The 23,878-nt window shown below is 43.7% G+C and overlaps 1 protein-coding gene across 2 annotated transcripts in view; it reads right to left on the bottom strand.

Annotated features, from left to right (window-relative positions):
- Window positions 1–23,878, bottom strand: part of LOC126986207 (disheveled-associated activator of morphogenesis 2-like) — a 78,654-nt gene that overhangs the window by 14,984 nt on the left and 39,792 nt on the right. For both annotated transcript variants that reach the window (XM_050842180.1, XM_050842181.1), the window contains exons 10-21: window positions 11,627–11,811; window positions 10,732–10,861; window positions 10,099–10,225; window positions 9,516–9,701; window positions 7,868–8,080; window positions 6,789–6,962; window positions 5,567–5,694; window positions 4,905–5,066; window positions 4,209–4,390; window positions 3,903–4,086; window positions 2,573–2,768; window positions 1,685–1,852 (exon numbers count right to left, since the gene is read on the bottom strand). In XM_050842180.1, coding sequence (XP_050698137.1) covers window positions 1,685–1,852; window positions 2,573–2,768; window positions 3,903–4,086; window positions 4,209–4,390; window positions 4,905–5,066; window positions 5,567–5,694; window positions 6,789–6,962; window positions 7,868–8,080; window positions 9,516–9,701; window positions 10,099–10,225; window positions 10,732–10,861; window positions 11,627–11,811 — 2,035 coding nt within the window. The remainder of the gene's footprint in view (window positions 1–1,684; window positions 1,853–2,572; window positions 2,769–3,902; window positions 4,087–4,208; window positions 4,391–4,904; window positions 5,067–5,566; window positions 5,695–6,788; window positions 6,963–7,867; window positions 8,081–9,515; window positions 9,702–10,098; window positions 10,226–10,731; window positions 10,862–11,626; window positions 11,812–23,878) is intronic.

Below are 23,878 nucleotides of genomic sequence, written 5' to 3' on the forward strand. Positions count from 1 at the left end.
AAGAAACTTGAAATAGAAAAAAAAAAAAAAAATAAATAAATAAACAAACAATGTAAAAAATGGTGCTTGAAGAAAATTATGGAAAACGTTGATGCTGAAAAATAGTGAAAGAAAAAAAGGAATGGAAAATATAATGAAGAAACTTGAAATAAAAAAAAATAAAATAAAATAAAATAAATAATGCAAAAAATAGTGCCTTAAGAAAATTATGGAAAATGTCAATGCAGAAAAATAATGAAAGAAAAAAAGGAATGGAAAATATAATGAAGAAACTTGAAATAGAAAAAAAAAAAAAAATAAATAAATAAATAAATAAATAAATAAACAAACAATGCAAAAAACGGTGCCTGAAGAAAATTATGGAAAACGTCAATGCAGAAAAAGTGAAAGAAAAAAAAGGAATGCAAAATATAATGAAGAAACTTGAAATAGAAAAAAATAAATAAAATAAAATAAACAATGCAAAAAATAGTGCCTGAAGAAAATTATGGAAAACGTCAATGCAGAAAAATAATGAAAAAAAAAGGAATGGAAAGTATAATGAAGAAACTTGAAATAAAAAAAAACAAAAAATGATATCCCAAAAAAACTGTTGAAGGAAGAAATTGTGAGAGAGATCATGGCCGAGAAAACAGTGAAAAAAAAAAAAAAATAAATAAATAAATAAAAAAATAAAATAAAAAAACAAATAAATAAAAATAAATAAATAAATAAATAAATAAATGTATAAATAAACAGAATGGGGAAGAAAAAATAGAAAGAGAAAGAGAGGAAGAGGAAAGGTCATAAATAATCTTGTTCTGATCCTTAAACTTAAAAATAACTTCACACACACACACACACAAAAAAAAAAAAAAAAACAAAAACACTCACATAATCTGAAAATCAAATCAAATAATCGTAAACAAGAACAAAAAGGAACAAGATCAAAGAAAATAAATTAATAGAAAAAAATTAAAATGAATGAAAAAAAATTAAATTAAACAAGACCACAATTCGTAATATTACAAAAAAGAAAAAGAAAAAAAAAAGAACAAGAAGGAAAAAAACAAACAATAAAACTTACCACATAGACCTCTTAACTTAAAATAACTATACTCAAGAGGCTGTAACTTTTCCCTTCATTAAACTCCTTCTTCTAGGCCTAACCACACACACACACAAAAATAACAATAGGCCTAGTATGAAAAAACAATCTCCACCCTTCCGCCTCTCACCTCCATCTCCTTCTCCTTCTGTTCCTCCATTCCTCCTCCTCCTCCTCTTCCTTCTATCTCCTTTTTTCTACCTCCAAACTTAACTCAAATACCAATACCAATAACAAACAAAATTCAACTCCACCCTTCCGCCTCTCACCTCCATCTCCTTCTCCTTCCGTTCCTCCATTCCTCCTCTTCCTCCTGTTCCTTCTATCTCCGTTCCTCTTCCGCCAAACTTAACCCAACAAATGATCACCTCCACCCTTCCTCCTCCTCCTCTTCCGCTTAAACAAACCAACACAAAATGATACCAAAACAAACAAAAAATACTCTTTCTCCTCCCGCTCACCTCCACCTTCTCCCTCCGTTCCTCCATTCCTCCTCCTCCTCCTCTTCCTTCTATCTCCGTTCCTCTTCCGCCAAACTTAACCCAACAAATGAAACCAATAACAAACAAAATTCAAGTCCACCGTTCCGCCTCTCACCTCCATTTCCTTCTTCTTGCGTTCCTCCTCCTCCTCCTTCTTCCTCATGTTCTCTAGGTCCCTCTTCGCCTCCCGGAAGGTGTCGATGAAGGAGTCGAACGTCCCAAAGAAGTCCTCGGGCTGTGTGGTCTTGGGGTCCTCACCGAAGAGCGCCGTCACCCCTTCAAACTGTGGGTGTGCGGGTGGGGTGAGTATGGGGTGATGGGGTGGAAAAAGGTTAGTGATGGGTGGGTGAAAATTGTGTTGGGTGGAATGGGTTATGGGTGTGAGGTTGTATGGGGTGAGGGGTACTGGGGTGATGGGTGGGGGAATGGGGTGGAAAATGTATGGAGTGGTGATGGGTGAAAATTGTGTTGGGTGGAATGGGTTGTAGGTGTGAGGTTGTATGGGGTGAGGAGCAGGGGGGTGATGGGTGTGTATGGATGGGGTGCTGGATGAGTGGAAAGGATGTTAGGTGGATATGGTGTGAGTATCCTGAAAGCACACACTCGCTCTCTCCATATTGACAAAAAAAAAAAAAAAAAAAAAAAAAAAATCAATCAACGAAGAACCACAAAAAAAAAACAGGAATGAAAAACAGAAAAGAAAAATAACAACAGGTACGTTAACCTTCCAAGCACTACATGAAGGTCTAAAAAACTTTCCATTTCGGCAGAGAAAAAAAAAATTGCAATATCAATCACTGAATAATAACCGCAAAAAACAACAACAAAAAAAGCATTGAAAACGGAAAAGAAAAACAAAAATAACAGGTACGGCAACTTTCGAAACACTACATCAAGGTAAAAAAAACTCCATTTCGGCAAAGAGAGAAAAAAAAATAAAATTGCAATGTCGACAAAACTCACCACAGAAAAACAGATAAAAAAACATCAACAAGTCTCTCACCTCTCTCTTCATCAAGGTAAACAGACTCTCCAGGTTGGCGAACTTGTCTTTGGCGAGCGCTGAGAATTCGTTCATGGCGAGTCTGAAGCGGTCGCCGGGCGGGGGTGACCCTTGACCTCGGTGCCACGTGACCTCCCTCTCGATGAACTCCAGGCCCTGACTCAGCCCACTCATCTCCCGCTCAAGCTCGGTGATGCTGCGGAAGGATGTGGAGGTGAGGGGGGATGAAGAGTTGGATAGTTTTTGCATTATTTTGTTTAGCGTTTAATGGTTAGGAGAATTGTCGTCTTTCGAATTGTCTGTTTTTGTTTCATTTTATTTTGGTTGTTTAGTGGATTTTATGTCCTTTGATGGTTTTTGTTTAATTTCTTTGATTTTAGTTGTAAGTTGAATTGTATGTCTTTGTTTTGATTTGTTATTGTTTGGTTCTGAAGCGAATTTGTTTTGTCTTTTGGATATTCTTTTTTTTTTGTTTGTTTATTTTAGGTACACTTATATAACATTACCAACCCCAAACGACCCCATAGAACCCCTGAAACCTTGACCAACCTCCTTAACTACCAAAACTGCACCCTGACCAACCCCAAACAACCCCATAGAACCCCTGAAACCTTGACCAACCTCCTTAACCGCCACTCTGATCAACCCCCAACCAACCCCATAGAACCCCCTGAAACCTTGACCAACCTCCTTAACCGCCACCCTGACCAACCCCAAACAACCCCATAGAACCTCCTGAAGCCTCGACCAACCTCCTTAACTACCAAAACTGCACCCTGACCAACCCCAAACAACCCCACAGAACCCCTGAAACCTTGACTAACCTCCTTAATTACCAAAACTGCACCCTGACCAACCCCAAACAACCCCACAGAACCCCTTGAAACCTTGACCAACCTCCTTAACTACCAAAACTGCACCCTGACTAACCCCAAACAACCCTATAGAACCCCCTGAAACCTTGACCAACCTCCTTAACTACCAAAACTGCACCCTGACCAACCCCAAACAACCCCATAGAACCCCTGAAACCTTGACCAACCTCCTTAACTACCAAAACTGCACCCTGACCAACCCCAAACAACCCCACAGAACCCCTGAAACCTTGACCAACCTCCTTAACTACCAAAACTGCACCCTGACCAACCCCAAACAACCCCACAGAACCCCTGAAACCTTGACCAACCTCCTTAATTACCAAAACTGCACCCTGACCAACCCCAAACAACCCCATAGAACCTCTTGAAACCTTGACCAACCTCCTTAACCGCCACTCTGATCAACCCCCAACCAACCCCATAGAACCCCATACAACCCCTCCTTCACTTACTTGACCTTCGCCGCCTCCTTCAGGTTCGGGAAGTCCTCGTCGAGCCTCAGGTTGTCCCGCCATTGTTTCTCGCACACTCTCAGAATGTAGTGGAGCAGCGTTATGTTACGGTTGTGTGCCGATTTCGTGTCCGTCAGCTTGTTCAGTGACGACATTCTGAAGCCGTACGCACCCCCTCGCGCCCCTGTGGATACGAGGGTGTGGGGAGTAAGTGGGTGTAAGGATATATAAAAGTGTGTGTGTGTGTGTGTGAGGATATCCTCCATTTCCATCTCACTCTAACCCCTCCCTTCACCCCATACTCACCCTTATTCATGTAGTTTCCGAAGGCTAGAATAACCTCGATGAATTTCTTGAGTCGCTTGCTTCCCTTGAGTTCCTTGGTGGCGCTCAGTACGGCCTGCATCTTGGGGTCGCACTCTCCCAGTCTCTCTCGGAACTTCTTCTGGTAGTGGAGACAGCGAAGGCGCTCCTCGTAGTGGTCGATTCTGGGGGGGAGGTTGAGGTTGTGGGTGTGATTGTGGAGTTTTTGAGTGCATGGGTGAGGTTAGGTTAGGTTGGGAAAGTTGGAAAGTTTTGTTTAATCGGCGCAACATCTGTGGTCATATGCCGGAGAGACAGGAGAGGGAAGGAATTATAGGAGAAGGGAACAGATCCCAGGAGACGGGACACAACCCCCGATTAATACCTGGTACCCATTCACTGCTGGGTGGACAGGGGCGTAGGGTATCGGAAAAGCCACCCAAATTTTCCACTCCACCTGGGAATTGAACCCGGGCTCTCTCGGTTGTGAAGGAGAGAAGAGCGACAGGAGAAGGAAGGAGGAAGGAAAGGAAAGGAGAAAGACAGGAGAAATGGGAGGAAAGAAAGAAGGAGGAAAGAAAGGAAAGAATGAAAGGAAGGAAGGACAAAAGAAATATCACACAGGAATCACAACAACACACACACACACACACACACACACACTCTCTCCCTCTCCCTCCCTCTCTCTCACTCACTCACTTGGATATCTCATAGAGGAACCGGTCAGCTCTCGCCAGGTGTTCAATCTCGTCCAGGTGCTCCTCCAACATCACCTTCTCCTCTGCCGTCGGGGTAAACTTAAGCAATTGTTCCACCATGTCCGGCGCCAACTCCCCATCACTGTCCATCTTCAACAGGACTCTGGGGGGTGCGAGAGAGGAGATTAGGGCACGTTTTGGATGATTGCGGATGATTCGGTTGATGTGTGGTTGTGCACTTGGTAGGGACAGAGAGCCAGAGGGTTGTTCTTTATGCGGTAGAAATTTGGTCGATCTAAGTTAAGGGGAAGTTAGGAAATTAAAGGAAAAGGTTTGAGTCACCAGTTGAGAAAAATGCAAGTCTGAGAGGGGTGATTAGGGTGTGTGTGGGTGTGAGGGTGTATGGGGAGGTGTGTGTGTGATGGGGTGGTGGGAATAGGGTGATGACTAGGGTGCATATAGGGTGTGAGGGAGACCGCCTGACTAGCTCGTGAACTTAAAAAACAGATAAAGGAATGACGGATTGACGGACTAGCTTGTTGACGGAAGAATAAAGGAATAGCTGACTGACTGACTGACTAAATGACTGATCGACTAACCACCTCACTGACTTACCGACTGACTTATTAACACACACACACACACACTCACATACACGCTCACCTGATTAGCTCGTCATTGGTCATCTTCAATTTCGACAGCAGGATGGTACAGTTCTGTTGACGCCTATTCTCTAAGACGCTGATCTGCTGACTCCGCTGTGACTTCATCCTCTCCAGCGTCTTCTCTCCCTGCGGATGAGTTCAGCGGCGGATGAGTGGATGAGTGGAGGTGGATGAGAGAGTTGTGAAGGCATTATTAGAGACATTATTTGGAGCTCAGGGAAAGAAAAAATGCCTGTGAGTTGTCCGTGGTGGGTGAGATGGATGGTTGAGAGGTGGATGAGGTAGTTATGAAGGGCTTATTTGTGACATTATTCCTTTTTATTAGTGCAGAGAAAGCAATTTAAGGGGATGAAAAAAAAAAAGCCCATAATTTGTCCGTAGTGGGTGAGCGGATGATTGAAAGGTGGATGAGAAAATTGTGAAGCATTATTAGTGACATTATTATTTTTTTTTAGAGCAGAGGAAGCAATTTAAGGGGATGAAAAAAAAAGCCCATAATTTGTCCGTAGTGGGTGAGCGGATGATTGAAAGGTGGATGAGAAAATTGTGAAGCATTATTAGTGACATTATTTTTTTTTTTTTAGAGCAGAGGAAGCAATTTAAGGGGATGAAAAAAAAAAAATAAATAAATAAATAAATAAATAAAAAGCCCATAATTTGTCCGTAGTGGGTGAGTGGATGATTGAAAGGTGGATGAGGTAGTTATGAAGGGATTATTAGTGACATTATTATTTTTTTTTTTAGCGCACTACTGGAATTACTGGAATATCGTGGTTACTATCGTTGTTTGGAATTCCGGACAAACTTTGCGGTCGTAAAAACACATATAGGAATGGTACAAAGTTCAACGACAATTTCTTTTTTACTTAAACTAGAAGACATTCCTAATTCTATGACCTATACACTTCAACATATTACACTAAAACAACAAATCAGTTAATAAATAAAAATGAATTGATAACTGAAAATACACCAGTGGACAGACAGACAGACAGACAGCAGCCTTTTTTTTCCTGCACTCTTTTTGTTGCCCCTGTTGAAAAAAAAAAAAAAAAAAAAAAAAGATTATTATTATTTTTTTTACTTGTTCCTCCTCCTCCTCCTCCTCCTTCTTCTTCTTCTTCCCCTCCTATTCCCACTCTTCCTTCTGGTACCTTTCTTTTCCTCCTCTTCTTTCTTCCCTTTCTGTCTCCCCCCCCCCCCCGCCCCCTCGTCCTCACCTCTCCGTTGGCTCTCTTCCCGGCCGAGGCGTCGAAGGTGCGGTCAATGTCCTCGAGGTCCATGAACTTGTAGAGCGGCGACTCGTCCAGGCTGGCGAAGATGGTGTTGGTGATGCGGGAGTCCGGCATCTTGGCCCAGTTGAACGCACGGAGCTGGTTGGCGGATTTTGGCACCTGTGGATTAGGGTAGGAAGGGGGAAGGGTAGAGGTTAGGTTAGGTCAGATGTCGGCAACCCATAATTCTAGAAGAGCCAGTTCCTTCAAACTTGGCAGGAAAGCTGTCCTGCTGGAGCCACAGTGTAGAGTGTGAATGGAAATTATGAAACATTAATATTTCCTCCTCCATATGGGAGCTAGATAATACACCCACAGACAAGATATTAAATTACACTAAAATGATAATAATGATAATAATAATAATAATAATAATAATAATAATAATAATAAAAACAGCTGTCATAAAATAAACTTTTATATTTATGACGCCCTTCCATTAATTTCATATGATGTCACAACACATTGTCAGTCGTTTGTAGTTTGTCAGCACGACTGCACAAGTATTACATGCTTTTACACAACACGCCAAGTGTACTTGATACATCTGGTCACCACGCTGGTTTAAACTTCAGTGTGACTCCTGCTCCTGAGCTTCTTTGGAGAGCTGCTCAGTGTCTGGAGCGTATGCTCTCATTTTCTACGATAATTTGTAAGTTTTTAAGTAGGTGGCAGGAGCCAGGGTTAGGAGTCCTCTTTTAATCCTGGCAGGAGCCACACAGCTCTCTTGAAAGAGCCGCATGCGGCTCCGGAGCCACTAAGTTGCCGACCGCTGGGTCAGGTGTACTCTCTTTTTATCTATCTATCTATTTAACCCTCTTTCTCCTTCCTTTTTCTTCCTGTTTCCTTATTTTCTCCTATGTTCCTTGCCTTTCTTTTTTTGGGTTCAATTTTTTTTTCTTCCCTTCTAATTTTCATCTTTTTTTTACGCCATTTTTTTACTTTAAATTTTCTTACTGTATGACTCTCTCTCTCTCTCTCTCTCTCTCTCTCTCTCTCTCTCTCAAACACACACACACACTCACCTGTTTAGCCGGCTTGTTTCTCCCTCCGCCAATGGGAGGGGGAGGCGGACCCCCGTTGGTGAGGGGCGGGGGAGGGGGGCCACCTCTCATGGGGGGTGGAGGAGGGGGGGCGATACCGTTCATCATTGGAGGAGGGGGAGGGGGTGCACCGTTCATCATGGGGGGTGGGGGTGGTGGGGGGCAGGGGGCGCCTTTGGGGGGCCCCGAGGCATCCTGCGAGAGAGAGAGAGAGAGAGAGAGAGAGAGATTCATTATTAGTATTGTTCCTTATGGTAAAAATTATATATATGTATTTACTATTTAAGAACATTATTACAACCTCACTAAAACTATCCCTAACCTCAAATGACCCCAGAACCCCAATGAAACCCCCAGCCAACCCCATCCCAATATTACCCTCCTTCAACCCCCACTTAATCTAATGACCCCAAGGAACCCCAGGACACTATTATCACCTTCCCCAAACCTGCACAACCCCAATGAAACCCCACATTTATCCCAACCCCTTCATGCTTCCAGAACAACCACCAACCCCACCAATAACCTAATGTAACCCTAAGGAACCTCACCACCTCTCACAACCCCCATACAACCTTGAATCAACCTCACATACAACCTCTCACACTCTTAACCAAACAAACTAACAACCTAATCTAACTCTAAGACAACCTCACCACCTCTCACAACCCCCATACGTACAACCTTGAATCAACCTCACATACAACCTCTCACACTCTTAACCAAACAAACTAACAACCTAATCTAACTCTAAGACAACCTCACCACCTCTCACAACCCAAATACAACCTTGAACTAACCTCACATACAACCTTTCACACCCCTAACCAACCCCACTCAACCTAATCTAGCTCTAAGACAACCTCACCACCTCTCACAACCCCAATACAGCCTCGAACTAACCTCACATACAACAACCTCTCACACCCCTAACCAACCCCACTCACAACCTAATCTAGCAATAAGATAACCTCACCACATCTCACAACCCCAATACAACCTCAAACTAACTTCATATACCCCCTCTCACAACCTAATCTAATCCTAAGACAACCTCATCACCTCTCAGAACCCCAATACAACCTCAAAGTAACCTCAGATACAACCTCTCACAACCTTACCAAACCCCACTAGTGTAATGCCAGTATTTAAATAAGGATGGAAAAATAGACACTAGTGTAATGCCAGTATTTAAATAAGGATGGAAAAATAGACAAGTAGGAAGGAAAAAAAATAGGTTAAGTATTGTAAGTAGTTATAAGTATCTCTATTTTTCTGTCCTTAATTAAACCTAACCTAACCTAACCTTAAATACTGACATTACACTAACAACCGTAATCAACCTCAAACTCAGAAGATCCTAAGCCTCTCAACCTCAACTGATACCCAATAACCTCAACTTCTGTAACCAAAACCCTAAGAAACCCAAGTCAACCACACTAACCAGCCCCCCCAACCCCTCTTCCCCCCAACCCCAACTAACCTGCCCCCAACCCCTCTTCCCCCCAGCCCCAACTAACCAGCCCCCAACCCCTCTTCCCCCCCAACCCCAACTAACCAGCCCCCTAACCCCTCTTCCCCCCAACCCCAACTAACCAGCCCCCAACCCCTCTTCCCCCCTCCCTCCTACCTTGGTCTTCGCAATAGAAGCCTTGACGTCATCGGAGAGGGAGCCCGCCGCGAGGTCCCTAAGTTGCTGCGTGAGTGATGCCGCCGCCGCCTCCTGCTCTGCCGCCCGTCGCTGAGCTTCGCCGCACGCTCGCACCTCCGCTTCGAGCTGCCCGCGAACCTGTTGAAGCGTCTGGCTCACCTCCTCCTGCGCGGGGTGAGAGGAAGGGTGAGAAAAAGGGTGATGTGAGGTTGTATGTGTGTGTTTGTGTCTTTATTTATTGATCTGTTTTTTGTGTGTGTTTTCTTTTAATATTTCTTCTCTTTTACATATTTTTTTACTTACTCCGTCCCCTCTAAGTTCTTTCTCTCCTATTCCTCCTCTTCCTTCTACCCTCCTCCTCCTCCTTCTTTCCTCCTTTCTACTTATCATTACATATTCAACCTCCTCCTCCTTCTTTCCTTTCTATTTCTTTCCATTCCTCTGATAACCTTTTCCTCCTCCTCCTCTTCCTTCTTCCCTTCCTGTTAATCCTCCTACTCCTGCTAAACTTCTCATTCTCCACCTCCTTCTTTCTCCTCCTCCTCCTCTTTCTCCTGCTCACCTTCTCCTGTGTAGCGGTAAACAGCTCCTGCTCCTTCTTGTTGAGGTCTGTTACCACGTCCGCGAAATCTGCTTCCAACTTGGCGATCTTTCTTCTGCTCTCCGTCAATTCTCTCTCGTTGGCAATACTGCAGAAGGAGGAAGGAGGGAGGAAGCGAGAGGAAGATAAAGGGTGGATGAAGGGGATAGAAAAGAGAAAGAAGAAAAGAAAGGATGGGAGGAAAAAGGTACAGGAAGGGATAGAATGGGAGAAGAGGTGTGGAAGAAAGGAGAGAATGAAAAGAGAAGGAAGGGAAAGGACAGAAGGAGAGAGGAGAGAGGCGTGAAAGAAAAAAAGAAGAAAAATAATGAAGGAAGGAAAGGTATGACAGTGACAAGGAAACGAAGACAGGGAAGGTGGAAAAAAGAAAAGAAAAAAAAAAATCAGAATTCCACGGTTAAATTTTTCTTCATATAATTAAACAACTATTTTTCTTCACTTCTCTCATCAAATACCACCATTAATAGTTGACATCTTCATGCTCTTCTTCCTACTCCTCTTGATACAGACAGCAACACCCCTCTACACACCATCTATACTCCCTACACCCCTTCTACACCCCCTCCCCTCCTCCTCCAATCCCCCCAGACTCACAGCTTGACGATACTGTTGACGTTTATATCGAGCAGCGCCACCTCCCTGTCCCGTCCGTCCTCATCTTGCGTCACCAGTTGCTGCAACACTCGGTCAAACAGAATCCAGTGGTCGGGCGCGCTCATGTCATCTGGGGAAGGGGAGGTCAGGTGAGGTGAGACATACATACATTCATGCATACATATATACATGCAAACATACATACATTTATAGATACACACATAATGATATTGGCTTTTTTTTTCTCCTTTTTTTCTTTCCTTTTGACATAGACTAAATTTTACTTCCCTTTTCTAGCATAAAATAAAACATAAGCCTTTTTTTTTTCCTTGATGTATTTCTTTTGTCCTTTCTAGTGTACAACCCCCCCCGAGAAAATACAGATAAAACAAAGCATCAACAAACAAACAAACAAACAAACAAAACTTATATACTAGACGTGAACAAGAGGTGGAGAACAAAACAAAAACAAACAAACAAATAAACACACTGGACATACTTCCCTTCTATAGTACATAAAAAATAAGGAAAAAAGAAACACACACACACACACACACACACACACACACACACACACACACACACACACACACACACGAACACACACACAGACTTTCTCTTTTTGCCTGCTTAAGAAGAAATAAAAACAAACACAAAACAAACACAAAATAAACAAATAACCTCTCTCTCTCTCTCTCTCTCTCTCTCTCTCTCTCTCTCTCTCTCTCTCTCTCTCTCACACACACACACACACACACACACACACACACACACACACACGAATACACACACACTTTCTCTTTTTGCCTGCTTAAGAAAAAAAAAACAATAAAAAAACACTCCAAAATAAACAAATAAAGCGATAAACACAACAAATAAAACTTCCCCCACTTACTTGACATAAGCAGAAGGTGGTGCAGGAGGGAGAGGAAGTGAGGGTAGGCGGCCGAGTACTGAAGTTTCCCCTGCAGGAGTTTGAACATGGAGGAGGCGCTCTTCGTGTCCACATGTACCTCCTCGTACCGCCGCGCCCACTCACGCTCATCCTCGGCGCGGTAAAACTCGAAGGCATCCAAGTGTCTGTAGAGGGTGGGGAGAAGGCTGTGAGGAGGGTGTGTGGGGATGGAAGGAAGGAAGGAAGGAAGGAAGGAAGGAAAGAAGGAAGGAAAAAAGGAAGGAAGGGAGGAAGGAAGGAAGGAAGGAAGGAAGGAAGGAAAGAAGGAAGGAAGGATGTGAGGAGGGTGTGTGGGGATGAAAGGAAGGAAGGAAGGAAGGAAGGAAGGAAGGAAAGAAGGAAGGAAGGATGTGAGGAGGGTGTGTGGGGATGAAAGGAAGGAAGGAAGGAAGGAAAGAAGGAAGGAAGGAAGATGGGTAGCGAGGAATGAATGAATGAATGAATGAATGGAGGAAGGAAAGAAGGAAGAAAGGAAGAAAGATGGGTAGCGAGGTGCAGAAAGATAAGAGAAAGTGAGAAAAGGTGGGAAAAGAATGAGTGAAAATGGTTCAAGGTAAGGTAAGGAAAAGTACAGGTAGGAAAAGGTGGCAGAAACAGGAGAAAGGTATGAGGTAAGGTAAGGTAAGGAAATGTAAGGAAAGGTAAGGAAATGTAAGGTAAGGTAAGGAAATGTAAGGTAAGGTAATGTAAGGTAAGGTAAGGTAATGTAAGGTAAGGTAAGGAAATGTAAGGTAAGGTAAGGAAATGTAAGGTAAGGTAAGGAAATGTAAGGTAAGGTAAGGAAATGTAAGGTAAGGTAATGTAAGGTAAGGTAAGGCAAGGAAATGTAAGGTAAGGTAAGGAAATGTAAGGTAAGGTAAGGAAATGTAAGGTAAGGTAAGGAAATGTAAGGTAAGGTAAGGAAATGTAAGGTAAGGTAAGGAAATGTAAGGTAAGGTAAGGAAATGTAAGGAAAGGTAAGGAAATGTAAGGTAAGGTAAGGAAATGTAAGGTAAGGTAAGGAAATGTAAGGTAAGGTAAGGAAATGTAAGGTAAGGTAAGGAAATGTAAGGTAAGGTAAGGAAATGTAAGGTAAGGTAAGGAAATGTAAGGTAAGGTAAGGAAATGTAAGGTAAGGTAAGGAAATGTAAGGTAAGGTAAGGAAATGTAAGGTAAGGTAAGGAAATGTAAGGTAAGGTAAGGAAATGTAAGGAAAGGTAAGGAAATGTAAGGTAAGGAAATGTAAGGTAAGGTAAGGAAATGTAAGGTAAGGTAAGGAAATGTAAGGTAAGGTAAGGAAATGTAAGGTAAGGTAAGGAAATGTAAGGTAAGGTAAGGAAATGTAAGGTAAGGTAAGGAAATGTAAGGTAAGGTCAGAAAAGGTAAGGTAAGGAAATGTAAGGTAAGGTAAGGAAATGTAAGGTAAGGTAAGGAAATGTAAGGAAAGGTAAGGAAATATAAGGTAAGGTAAGGAAATATAAGGTAAGGTAAGGAAATGTAAGGTAAGGTAAGGAAATGTAAGGTAAGGTGAGGAAACGTAAGGTAAGGTAAGGAAATGTAAGGTAAGGTAAGGAAATGTAAGGTAAGGTAAGGAAATGTAAGGTAAGGTAAGGAAATGTAAGGTAAGGCACGGAAATGTAAGGAAAGGTAAGGAAATGTAAGGTAAGGTAATGTAAGGTAAGGTAAGGTAAAAAGAAGGAAAAAAACAGGTAGAAAGGCGTGAGAAGAGATAAAGAAAGATAACAAAAGATCAGAGAAAGTGTGAATAGAAAAATTTAAGATTAGTAAAAAAAAGTCTTAGAGAAAATTTTAAGAAAAGGAGATAAAATAATTGATAAGATAAGGCAAGAAAATGTGAGGAAAGATGATAAAAGGGAGGAAAGTGTGAGTTCAGGTTAACACTAGTGAGGAAAAATGAGAAGAGAAATGAAAAATATATGGTAATTAAAAAAAAACTCTACGGCGACTACTTATCAAATTTCACTATCACGACACCCCCCCCCCCCCTAATAGTCCTAGTAGTAATTGTTGTAGTAGTAGTAGTAGTAGTAGTAGTAGTAGTAGTAGCAATAGTAGTAGTAGAAAAAGTAGTAGTAGTAGTAACATTAATAATTGTGAGAGGAAATAATAATAATAATAATAATAATAATAATAATAATCTTTCTCTCTCTCTCTCTTACCTCCCTCTCTTCTCTCCCTTCACATCCAAGTTTTTCTTCCGTTTGAGAGACAACTTCTTCCTTCCCTCCACCAGATTAGGAGAGGACGAGGAGGAGGAGGAGGTGGAGGAGGGGGGGCAGGACGAAGAAGAGGAAGAAGCAAAAGAAGACGAGGAAGAGGAGGAGGAAGAAGAAAAAGGAGGGAGAGGCTTCATTTCACTGGACCCCGTTTTCTTTACGCTCGTTGAAGGCTCAGATTCGAGGGATGGCTGAACTAAATCTCCACTTTCTGCATTTTCACAAGTTATTTTAATTTTTTTGCTTATTTGTGGCGATTTCTGGGGTGAGGCGCTGTCCCCCTCCCCCCACATCCTCTTCGGGGCCTTCTGCAGGAGTATGAAGGGGAGAGGAAAGGGGAAGATGGGGAGAAGGGCTTTTATCTCCCCTTTCCCTCCTCCTCTTCCTCCTCCTCCTCGTCTTGCTCTCTTTCCCCTTTCACGTCGATGGATTAGCTCAGTCTCACTCTTGGATCTGATTAAAACCTTCGACTTCCCGTTTTCTGTTTCTAGTTTTCTCTTCTTCTTATTTACTTTGATGTTGTTGTTGTTATTGTTGTTGTTGTTGTTGTTGTTGGTGGTGGTGGTGGTGGTGTTCTCTTCTTCTATTGCAATTTCTGGTTTTATTTTTCCATTTTTAGCCTTTTTCTCTTCTACTTTGCCTCGTTTTGGAAGTCCAGTCTCCTCTACACTGTCTTCATTCTCTTCTGCATGCTCTAAAATAACTGTCTGTGTATTCTCTTCAAGTTTGGTCTCTTCTTCAGGGCTCTCGGTCTCTTCTACAGCCTCTTTCTCCTCTACAGAGTCTTGTGTTCGAAGTTCAGTCTCCTCTTCTACAAGCTTATTCTCTTCAGCAAGCTCTTGGAATACAGGCTGGGTGTTTTCCTTAGGTTCAGTCTTCTCTTCAGTCGTTTTCTCTTCTACAGCGACTTGAATTGTGGATTGAGTCTCTTCTACAAGTTCATTCTCTTCTAAAGCATGTGGAACTACAGGATATGTGTTTTCTTTAGCTTCAATCTCTTCTTCATTCTTTTTCTCTTCTACAGCGACTTGAATTGTGGATTGAGTCTCTTCTACAAGTTCATTCTCTTCTAAAGCATGTGGAACTACAGGATATGTGTTTTCTTTAGCTTCAATCTCTTCTTCATTCTTTTTCTCTTCTACAGTGACATGAATTACAGGCTGAATCTCCTCTACACGCTCTTGAACTTCAGCCTGCGTGTTTTCCTTAGCTTCAATCTCTTCCTCAGCCTTTTTCTCTTCTATCTGGGCTTGAAATACAGTCTGAGTCTCTTCTACAAACGTATTATCTTCTACACGGCTTTGGGGTGCTGGGCTAATCTCTTCTACAGTGCCATTTTTCTTTTCAGCTTCTTGTATCTTTGCTTTAATCTCTTCTACAGCCGCAAGATTATGGATTACAAGCTGCATCTCTACTACAGACGAAATCTCTTCTACATGAGCTTGGAGTACGAGCTCAGTCTCTTCTACAGCTCTTTTAAGTATGACTCCAAGCTCTATGGTCTGGGGAATCTCTTCTACAGGCTTGGTGAGGACTGGTTTGGTCTCTTCTACCACTATCATCTCTTCTACAGTATTTTCAAGCGTGCGTTCTTTCTCCTCTATAGCTTCACTCTCTTCTATGTCCTGTAAGAGTATGAGTTCAGTCTCTTCTACATTCTGGGTCTCTTCTGCACCTCCATTCTCTTCTACAGCCTTTCCAAGTGTTGTTTCAGTCTCAACAATCTCTTCTACATCATTTTCAAGCATTGGTTCAAACTCTTCTACATTCTGGGTTTCTTCTGCACCTTCATTCTCTTCTACAGCCTTTCCAAGTGTTGTTTCAGTCTCAACAATCTCTTCTACATCATTTTCAAGCATGGGTTCAAACTCTTCTACAGTCTGAGGCTCTTCAGCAGATTCATTCTCTTCTATAATCTTCCCAAGTGGTCTTTCAGTCTCTTCAATCTCTTCTACACACCTTTTAAGTATGGATTCGATATCTTCTTCAATCTGTCTCTCTTCAGCAGTTTCTTTCTCTTCTACAGTCTTTGCAAGTGTAAGTTCAATCTCTTCAATCTCTTCTACAGCTTTTTTAAGTATGGATTCGATCTCTTTTTCAATTTGAGTCTCTTCAACAGCTTCTTTCTCTTCTACAGCCATTCGAAGTCTACGTTCAGTCTCCAAAATCTCTTCTACAACCTTGATCAGCATGGGTTCAGTCTCCTCTACAATCAGAGTCTCTTCTGCAGCGCCATTCTCTTCAACAGGGATAGAAGAGACGAGATTTACCCCATTCTCGACAGGTTCTGAGAGCTCTGTACGCGGTAGAAGAGCAGCAGGATCGTTCTCTTCTACAAGGCTTGGATATGCAGGCTTTTTCTCTTCTACAGAGCTATGGGTTATGGGTTTTATGTCTTGTATGGGTTTCTGGGTCATAGGTTGGGTTTTCTCTTCTACATGGTCATTGGGTCCTTGTGTCTCTTCTACAGTCTCTTCACCTTCAGGGACGTGGATGTTGCCTGTGGTGTCTTTCTCTTGAACAGCGTGTGAAGTTACAAGGTATTTCTCTTCTACTTGTATTGGGTTAACGCTCTCTGCGGTAAACTCCACCTCTTTCTCTTCTACAAACTGAACCTCTTCTTGTACGGCTTCAATCCTTTCATAGTCTCCTTGCATGGAATCAAACTCTCCTTGTATAGGTTCAACCCTTTCTTGTACACTGTTGAATCCTCTTTGTATGTAGTCAACCCCTTTCTGTAGAGGTTCAGAGTTGTCTTGTACTCTCTTAACCTCGTCTTGAATGTATCTAACCCCTTCTTGCACGGGATCAGACTCTCCTTGTATAGCTTCAACTCTTTCTTGTGGAAAGTCAACATTTTCTTCCACCCAGTCATCCTCTTCTGTTGTAGGTTCAAACTCCTCTTGGATAGGTTCAAATTCCCCTTCGTCAAATTCAACCTCCTCTTGGATAGGTTCAAATCTCTCTTCTTCAAATCCAACCTCATCTTGTATCCAGTTATCCCTTTCTTGTATAGGTTCAAACTCTTTCTGTATGGATTCGAATTCCTCTTCTACAAACTCGACTTTATTTTGTATCCAGTTTGCCCTTTCTTGCACAGGTTCAAACTCTTTTTGTGTAGATTCAAAGCCCTCTTCAAATTCAACTATATCTTGTATCCATTCATCCTTTTCTTGCATAGGTTCAAACTCTTTCTGCACAGGTTCAAATCCTTCTTCAAATTCATCCTCTTCTTCGTTTATCCAGTGGTTCCTTTCTTGCACAGGTTCAAACTCTTTCTGCACAGGTTCAAATCCTTCTTCAAATTCACTCTCTTCTTCGTTTATCCAGTGGTTCCTTTCTTGCACAGGTTCAAACTCTTTCTGCACAGGTTCAAATCCTTCTTCAAATTCACTCTCTTCTTCGTTTATCCAGTGGTTCCTTTCTTGCACAGGTTCAAACTCTTTCTGCACAGGTTCAAATCCTTCTTCAAATTCACTCTCTTCTTCGTTTATCCAGTGGTTCCTTTCTTGCACAGGTTCAAACTCTTTCTGCACAGATTCAAATCCTTCTTCAAATTCATCCTCTTCTTCGTTTATCCAATCGTTCCTTTCTTGCATGGGTTCAAACTCTCTCTGTACAGGTTCAAATCCTTCTTCAAATTCAACCTCTTCTTCGTTTATCCAATCGTTCCTTTCTTGCACAGGTTCAAACTCTCTCTGTACAGGTTCAAATCCTTCTTCAAATTCATCCTCTTCTTCGTTTATCCAATCGTTCCTTTCTTGCATGGGTTCAAACTCTTTCTGTGCAGGTTCAAATCCTTCAAATTCAACCTCTTCTTTGTTTATCCAGTCGATCCTTTCTTGCATGGGTTCAAACTCTTTCTGTACAGGTTCAAATCCTTCTTCAAATTCATCCTCTTCTTCGTTTATCCAGTGGTTCCTTTCTTGCATGGGTTCAAACTCTTTCTGTACAGGTTCAAATCCTTCTTCAAATTCATCCTCTTCTTCGTTTATCCAATCGTTCCTTTCTTGCACAGGTTCAAACTCTTTCTGTACAGGTTCCAATCCCTCTTCAAATTCAACTTCATCTTGTACCCAGCCAATCCTTTCTTCAATAGGTAGCGATCCTTCTTGTACAGACTCAAATCCTTCAAGTTCAAGACCATTTCGTGCGGGTTCCAATTCTTTCTCTATTGACTTAAATCCCTTAAATCCAATCCCTTTTAACATAGGTTCAGATTCCTTATCCATACCTTGATCCTCTTTCTCTTGATCCTCTATATCAATCCCATCTTCAACAGGCCTTTGGATGGAGGGTTGGATTTCCTTCTCAATGATCTCCGTGAGCCTTGACCTTATCCTCGTCATCTTCTGGACCATGGCGGGAGAGGTCAGGTCAAAGGTCACATTACTACTGAGGGCCACCATCCCATCCAGTGACCTTGACCTCGTTCTCTCAGCGTATTTGACCTCATTCGGGGGTGCTGAGGTTGAGGTCAGGTTGCTCGTCTCATGGTTGGGGATTGGGGAGATTGGGGTTGGTAGAAGGGGTGGGGTTGGGGAAGAAGGGGAGGAGGAGGAGGAGGAGGAGTTAAAAGGTGGGGTTGCATGGGGTTCATTTCTCTCCATATGAGGTTTTAGGTTCCTTATTTGGGGTGTTGGGGGTGGGGGAGGGGGTGGGGGAAGAGGGGAGGGTGGGGAGGGATGGGGTGAAGTTGGGAGGTACTGCTCCTCTAACCCCAACATAGGCGGAATGGGGTGCGGGGTTAGGAAGGTCATTGAAGAGGTTATGGGGAATGGTGGGGGTGAGGGTGGGGGTGGGGGTGATGGGGAGGGGGTGAGAGTGATCATAAATACCCCAGTTATCTCTTGCTGGGGTGTGATGGGGGAGGTGAGGAGGAGGGGAAGAGATGGGGGAGAAGGGGATAAGGGGAGGGGAAGGGGTGGTGGGGAAGGGGGGTGGGTGGTCAGGGGTAGGGGAGGGAGAGTTGGGGAGATTAGGGGTGGTGGGGAGGAGGTAGGGGTGATTTCAGCTTCCCCAGGGCACATCTCCCCTTCCCAAGATTCTCCCCAAGTTTCCCCCCCATACCTCGTTTTCTTTAAGTGGGCAACCCCGCTCCCCATTTTCTCTAATTCAAAAGATCCGTTTTCTGTTTCGCCTAAAGATATAAGGTCGGTTTCTATGTCTCTTCTATGTCTATCTTCGTTTTCTTTCTCCTCTACGATCATATTTCCGTTTTCTATCTTTTCTGTTTCGTTTTCTTTCTCTTCTGTGACCTGATTCCCGTTTTCTTTCTCTTCTACATGTGGGCCACCGTTTTCTTTCTCCTCCATTTCGTTTTCTTTCACCTGTATTTCGTTTTCTTTCTCTTCTGTGACATGATTCCCGCTTTCTTTCTCTTCTACAAGTTGGATTCCGTTTTCTTTCTCCTCCATTTCGTTTTCTTTCACCAGTATTTCGTTTTCTTTCTCTTCAGCGTTTTCTTTCGTCTCCGCAAACTGTCCTTCGTTTTCTACTTTCTCTTCTGGTTGACTGTCATTTTCTTTCTCTTCTACGGATGGAATTTTGCTTTCTTTCTCCTCTACAATCTCTATTTCAATGTCTTTCTCTTCAACAAACATTAGTAAGTCGTCTTCTGTTCCCTTCACTGGTTGGTTATTTGTTGCCATCTCTTCTACATTACAAATATCGTCTTTCTCTTCTGCAAACTGATTATCTTTCTCTTCGTTTTCCATTTCTTCAGCAGGCATTTGGTTTCCGTTCTCTTCTTCATTTGGTATTTGTTCTCTGTTTTCTAGTAATGCCATCTCGCTTGTTTTCTCTTCTACAAGTTGGTTTTCAGGTTTCATCTCTTCATCTTGAGGAGTTGTGTTCTCTATCTCTTCTTCGTATGGAATTTCCTTCTCTTCTTTCTCCTCTGCAGCCATGTCCTCGCTTTTCATCTCTTCTTTATTCTCCTCTACAACATTTTCTTCACTCTTTATCTCCTCTTCTCTCATCTCTTCTTCACTCTTGTCTTCACTATCCATCTCTTCTTCGAGTGCAATGGTGACTTTCTCTTCATCTTCCACAAGCATAGGTTCTTCTTTCTCCTCTACCAGTTGCTCTTCACTCTCCATTTCTTCTTCTGGATGTGTTTCGTTCTCTTCAGCCAAAGTTTCATGGTGCACAGTCTTAGTTTCATTGTCTTCACGTTTCATATTCTCGTCCGTCTGTTTTTGATGTTTTTCTTCAATTGCAAAACTTTTAACGTGGACAACATCATTTTCTGCCTCCTCGGTTAGCATGTCCTCTTCTTTCTCCTCTGTGAATACGTGTTTGGCCGCCTCCTCTTCTGCGAACATTATTATCTTGCTTCGTGTCACCTCTTCCACTTGGGGTTTATCTTGAGGCTTGTTTTCTTTCTCCTCTACACGCTGGCCGGTATCTTGGGCCGCCTTGTCCGTCTCCTCCACGGCTCGGTGGCTCTTGAAAATGATCTGGTTCTGGTTGAGGTCCACACGCAAGGCCTCCGCGTCGTGGGTCGTGGCCGTTACAAACTCTTCTGTGGCGGCGCGTGACTCCCCCGGACACAGCGTCTCATGCCTGGCCCGGTGCAGGGGCGTCGCGGGGCCTTCCACCAGGATGAGGGGCGTGGCTGGGTGTGTGTCCTGCAGCGGGTGGCTCCACGGTGCCGTGTTCCCCGACTGTGTGTTCGGTTGAGGCTGTGTGTCGCCGACACTTGTCCCCGGCGGCACCTCTCCCGCCACGCTCCGCGGCGGCGGGCTGCCCGGCAGGGTGTGCTGGGCCACGTCAGGGCACAGGGTTTCAGCCAGCAGAGCCGCCCCGAGTCCGGCACCGTCCAGGGTGAGTGAGGACTCGCTGCCCAGCCTCCTGAGGGGCGGCGGGTCATCGGGGGTGAGGTCCGCCACGGGCAGGGCCAGCTGGCTGCGTGTCTTGCCCAGCGGCGGCAGGATGAAGGCCGGCGGGGCCTCGAGGCACTGCTGCTCCTCCAGGGGGAGGGCCAGCCCCGCCTCGGCCCGCTGCAGGATGGCCAGCTCCTCGGCGGGACCCAACGCGGCCTGCGCCCCCATCATGCCCGCCAGCGGCTCCCGCAGCGTGCGGCTGAATGACCTGAGGCCCCAGCGGACCGAGGAGCGGCGCGGCAGCCTCAGGAAGCCCCAGGTGTCCGCGGCCTGCACGCCGGGCCAGGGGGAGATGCGTCCCCCTTCGTCCCCCAAGTTGCGGGACAGGCGCGTGGTGGCGGCCGTCAGCGTGGCCTTGGAGCGGTGCAGCGTAGCGGCCACCAGGGCGCGGGCGTACTGCTCCGCCTGCGTCAGATACTTACCAGGGGGCAGGTGCACTGCCCCCAGTCCCCTGGGGGAGGCATCCTCACCCCCCCGTCTTCCCCGCAGGGAGTCGGCGAAGGGGGACCAGTGCAGCAGCCACGGCAGCCGCATCGTGATGGCGGCACGCACGCGAGGCTGTGGGTCACGCGAGGCGATGGGTCACGCGGCCGCGAAGGGGCGACGGTAAGGGAAGGCGTCACCAGGCGGGTCCGGCTCCTGCACGGGCGGGGGTGCTGTGCTGTGCGGCCGCACGCAGGGCTGGAGCTCCGGAGGCTTGGCGAGAGGTCAAGGTCACGCCTATAGCGCGGCCTCGTAATGCCTCGTGGGTTACCAGGTGAGATGAGGCTCGTGAGGGCTCGTGAGGGCAGGTGAGGTCAGGTGATTAGTTTGCCGTCAAAGGTCTATTTTTCTACTACGCAAGATTAGTATTTTACTTTCCTGGTTGCCTTCAGTCCGCTTGAGTTGGAGGCTCAGAAAACAAGCAAAACGAAGCGTATAACTCCTTTGTTTGTTTAGCTGTTGTTGCTGTTGTTGTTGTTTACCGCTTTGTTTGTTGCTGTGGCTGAAAACTCGTCAGATATCTTCGGCTGCTCTTGCGTCTTCCTTAATTGTTTGCAGGGACTTTCGTTTGTATGTTTGTTTGTTTGTTTGTGTTGCTTGATGGTCTGTTTGCCTCTTGGATTGCCTTTGCTTACTCAGTTTAATAGTTAATTGATTACCTGTTTATTTTTTGTTTGTTTTTTACTGTTTGTTTATTCGCTTCTCTGTGTTTGCTTTTGTTTGACTGTTTCTATCCTCGTTTGTGTTTGACTTGTCTGCTTATGAATTCACTTATAATGATTGTTTGCTCTTTGTTGAACTGATTGTATTCTCGTGTCTGTTTGCTTCGTCTGTTTGTGTCTTAATTCCCTTCTCTGGCTGTTTACTTTTTGTTTCGGTGTTTGTTTATGTTTTGCCTGTTCGTCTCGCGGCCTGAGGATCAACTTGGCTCAGGGGCGGACAACGGCAGGTGGTGGTGGTGGTGGAGGCGATGGGGGCGATGCTGCAGCTGCTAAGACCAAGGCGTAGCAGCTGAGATACCCCTGACGCGGCTAATCAAAGAAAACGAGGTGTGCGTGTATGTGATAGAAAATGGGATACTGGTTTTGAAAGGGGGAGAATGGGGAGTGATTGGCGTGGAGTTTGGGGAGATGGGGAGTTAAAGGGAGATATTGGGGTGTGATGGGGAGGATTTTGAGGTAAATATAGATGTTTAAGAGGAGAGATTTCTTATAGAGATGAAAATGTGGTTTGTGTAATTTTTTTCTCTCCTTTCGTCACTCAAATAATTTCCGTGAATGTGATGATTTTTCCATAACTTTCCTTCATGATTTTTTTTTAATATCCTTTTGCTAACTATTTTTATTCCTCAGTCTTTCTTCCCTTTTACTCTCTCTTTCTCAGTCTTTCTTCTTGCCTTCTCTGTTCCTCTCTCTTTGTTCCTTTCTCAGCGTTCCTTTTTTTCTCTCTCTCCCTCAGTCTCTTTTCTTCCTTTCTTTCTTTCTTCCTTTTTCTCAGTCCTTTCCCTTTCTCTGTCTTTCTTTCTTCTTGCCCTCTCTGACTTTTTTTCCCTTTTCTCAGTCCTTCCTTTCTTCTCGCACCCCCCCTCTCTCTCTCTCTTCCTTTATCTCTCTCTATCTCTCCCTCTGTCTTTCCTAATCAGAGTAATGTCTTGGGAGTTGTTTGCGCGGCTCCGGCTATTAGCAAATTAAATCTTCAAGCTGTCTAATGTCTTTCCTTCTCTCTCGCAAACTTTCTCTCAGTCACAGCTTAGCGTCATGCGAGAGACTTCATTATATTTTGTTTATTTGCACAATCTTTGGTCTTTTCCGTATGAAAATGTTCTTCGTTAGTGCAAAGTTCAGTTAGCTTTCTGAGGTTGTCAATGTATATCTCACTTATTTTTCATTTACTTAATTTGCCGTCTACATTTCAAGCCTTTTTTCCAATTTGTTTCGTTTATTTTACAGTTTTCAGTCTTTTAGTTCTTACATATTCTTCATTAATGTTAAGTTCAGTTCATTTCGTTAGCTTTTCAATGGATTTTTCACTTATTCTTCACATCCTATATTTTCCGTCTATATTTCAGTTATTTTCATTGAAGGAAGCTTGTGTTTCGTTCAATTTCCAGTTTTCATATTTTTCATATACAAAAGATAAATTTCTGAACTTTCAAAATTCTCATAAATTTTTGATTTCTTTTCTTTTCCATCAACCTTTCACACAGAAAGAAGCTCAGGTCAGTAGTTCTCCATGCAGTTCACATCTTCCTCTCTTTCGTCTCTTTTTTCCTATATGCTTTTTCAAACTTTCTTCAATAACTTCAACTCAGCCTCCACTCATTTCAAACGCCATGGCGAAACAATTCGTGGCTAAACCTTTCAATAAAATTCAGACATTCCTTTATATTCCTTGTAAATACCAAGTTTTTTTTTCTTCAGAAACGCACTAGAATTCCAAACACATCAAATTTTCCACTCAGAATTTCTAAAACACATCTTTCTTCCAATTTTCTACTTCAACAACGGTCCAGTGGTTTGTACTTCGTCCTCAAAATTCTGGAAGTGGAACTCTTACTCTTAGGATCTGTTCTCAAAATTCTGGAAGTGGGTCTCGAGCTCCACGTT

This window comes from Eriocheir sinensis, chromosome 61, assembly GCF_024679095.1.
Source record: "Eriocheir sinensis breed Jianghai 21 chromosome 61, ASM2467909v1, whole genome shotgun sequence".
NCBI classification, from domain to species: Eukaryota; Metazoa; Arthropoda; class Malacostraca; order Decapoda; family Varunidae; genus Eriocheir; species Eriocheir sinensis.